The sequence below is a fragment of the Mastomys coucha genome, unplaced genomic scaffold (genome assembly GCF_008632895.1).
Source record: "Mastomys coucha isolate ucsf_1 unplaced genomic scaffold, UCSF_Mcou_1 pScaffold6, whole genome shotgun sequence".
In the NCBI taxonomy this organism is placed as follows: Eukaryota; Metazoa; Chordata; class Mammalia; order Rodentia; family Muridae; genus Mastomys; species Mastomys coucha.
In genome coordinates this window covers 123,280,562-123,282,306 of record NW_022196912.1, presented here as the reverse complement: position 1 = coordinate 123,282,306, position 1,745 = coordinate 123,280,562, and the positions used below count along the sequence as shown (strand labels likewise).

At 50.2% G+C, this 1,745-nt stretch overlaps 1 protein-coding gene across 8 annotated transcripts in view; it reads right to left on the bottom strand.

Annotated features, from left to right (window-relative positions):
* Positions 1-1,745, bottom strand: part of LOC116080970 — a 30,990-nt gene that overhangs the window by 26,169 nt on the left and 3,076 nt on the right. For 4 of the 8 annotated variants that reach the window (XM_031357682.1, XM_031357684.1, XM_031357687.1 and 1 more), the window contains exons 2-3: positions 1,529-1,634; positions 579-1,306 (exon numbers count right to left, since the gene is read on the bottom strand). In XM_031357682.1, the coding sequence (XP_031213542.1) occupies positions 579-699 (121 nt within the window). In that variant the 5' untranslated portion in view covers positions 700-1,306; positions 1,529-1,634. Of the gene's footprint in view, positions 1-287; positions 1,307-1,528; positions 1,635-1,745 lie in introns of all 8 variants that reach the window. The other 4 variants (XR_004114699.1, XR_004114702.1, XR_004114700.1 and 1 more) reach the window with 3 other exon arrangements.

Below are 1,745 nucleotides of genomic sequence, written 5' to 3'. Positions count from 1 at the left end.
TTTTTTTTTTTTTTTAAGGCCTATTTAGGTGTGAAAGGAACTGAAACCTGGAAGCTAAATGACTTGTTTAAGGTCACACCATTACTGAGAGGTGAAATCAGTGCAGGCCACCCGACTTGGGCCCCACCCCCACCCCAGCGGCTCCCCAAGACCACCCTTGGGAAGCTAGGATTTCCCATTGTGAAATGTTTGATAGGAATTGAAGAACTTTAGGCAGAGGACAGGGAATTGGACCATCAGGGGTCGCCACAATGGCACCCATGTCCAACTTTGACCCCTTCTCTTACCCAATGTGGCAAGAGTTCAGTGTCCTCAGTGTGAATTTAAGTTCAGCCTCATGAGTGAGTCCGGGCTCTCCCAGTTCTCTTTCCCACCTACCTCTTTAAAAATCATGGAAAAAAAAAAGTCAATGCCAATTCACCCCTCTCTAGACACAAGGCTACCCCCTTGACACACACGAATTACATAGGAATAACACGGTCACATTACATAGAAAGTGCTCTGAAAATGGCCACACACTTTACTTATGTCCTCACTCGAAGTCTCCCAGATGTCCTGTTGTCTTTCGGAGCCCCTACCTGGCGAAAGGAGAGCCCTGGGCATAGGGGCTCCAGGAGTCTGCAGGAGACTAGGTGAGACATGTGAGACGTGAGCGGGGTGCGGGGGACTAGATCCACCTGCAAACCTTTCAACAAACATGTGCTGAGGTCTCTTCCCAGCCCTGCCTCAGGCTGCTGCAGTTCATTTCATCCTCACAACAACCCTAGGAGGTTGCTCCTAATGTCCCCACTACCCCAAAAGGAAGGGGACATCTGCAATAAAAGGTGGGTGGAGGAGGGGGGAAAGGACATGCCTTTGGGGGTCAGCCACATGCTCATTCCAGAAGGAAGCACCCACCCCACCCCACCCACAGAGTTGCCAGCAAGATGCTGTTCGCCCCTGGCCCAGGTTCCCCTCCTGAGAGGTTCCCAAAGGGACCCTTCTGCTCAGGACATTGTTAGGACAGCATGGTCAGTCACAAGGGACAACGCCTCTCGGGGAGGGCAGCACTACAGTTCACTAGCAGATGAACACAAGCACAAATGTACAGGAAAGGGCTCGGACTCAAGACACAAGCAGAGCAAATGTCGAGGGTCATGGCCAGTGCCCCCTCACTAGGGCATTGGTTCAAGGTTTGAACCCCAGAGAGACTAGCTGGACACTGATGATCCTCTTTGTCGCTTGTCCTCGCTGTCCTGATCCTGGGGGGGTCCACAAAAAGTTGCTCTGTATGCCAGTGGGTTCCTGGAATCCATGCTCCTTGGATCTACAAATAACCAAAGATTAGAGAATTTATTAAATGCCCAGGTATAGGTATTAATTACAATTTAAGCTAATTAATTACAACTAATTACAATTAGAGCTAATTATTTAACATTTTAAGTTGTCTTTAATGGCTAATGGGTCTGGGGGTGATGGATGGGGAATGGGCAGGAGGAGCCCACAGGCTGTATAACATGCTAGCAACTTGAGAGAGTGGCTGTGGTACCAGGAGGTAGAGGTGCACAGTAGGTACTTCAGCAGCAGCCTTGGCATCCAAAAGGTGGTCCTGGAAGACTGGTGTGAGCCGATGATGTCATCCCTGAAGAGAGAGCCTACGATATGGGAGGGGGTTGTTAGAAACCACCTTGACGACCTCTAACGGCCAGCACAGGAACAGCATAGAGAGGGAGGGGCAAGTGAAAGAGAAGAGAAGGGAGGGGAAG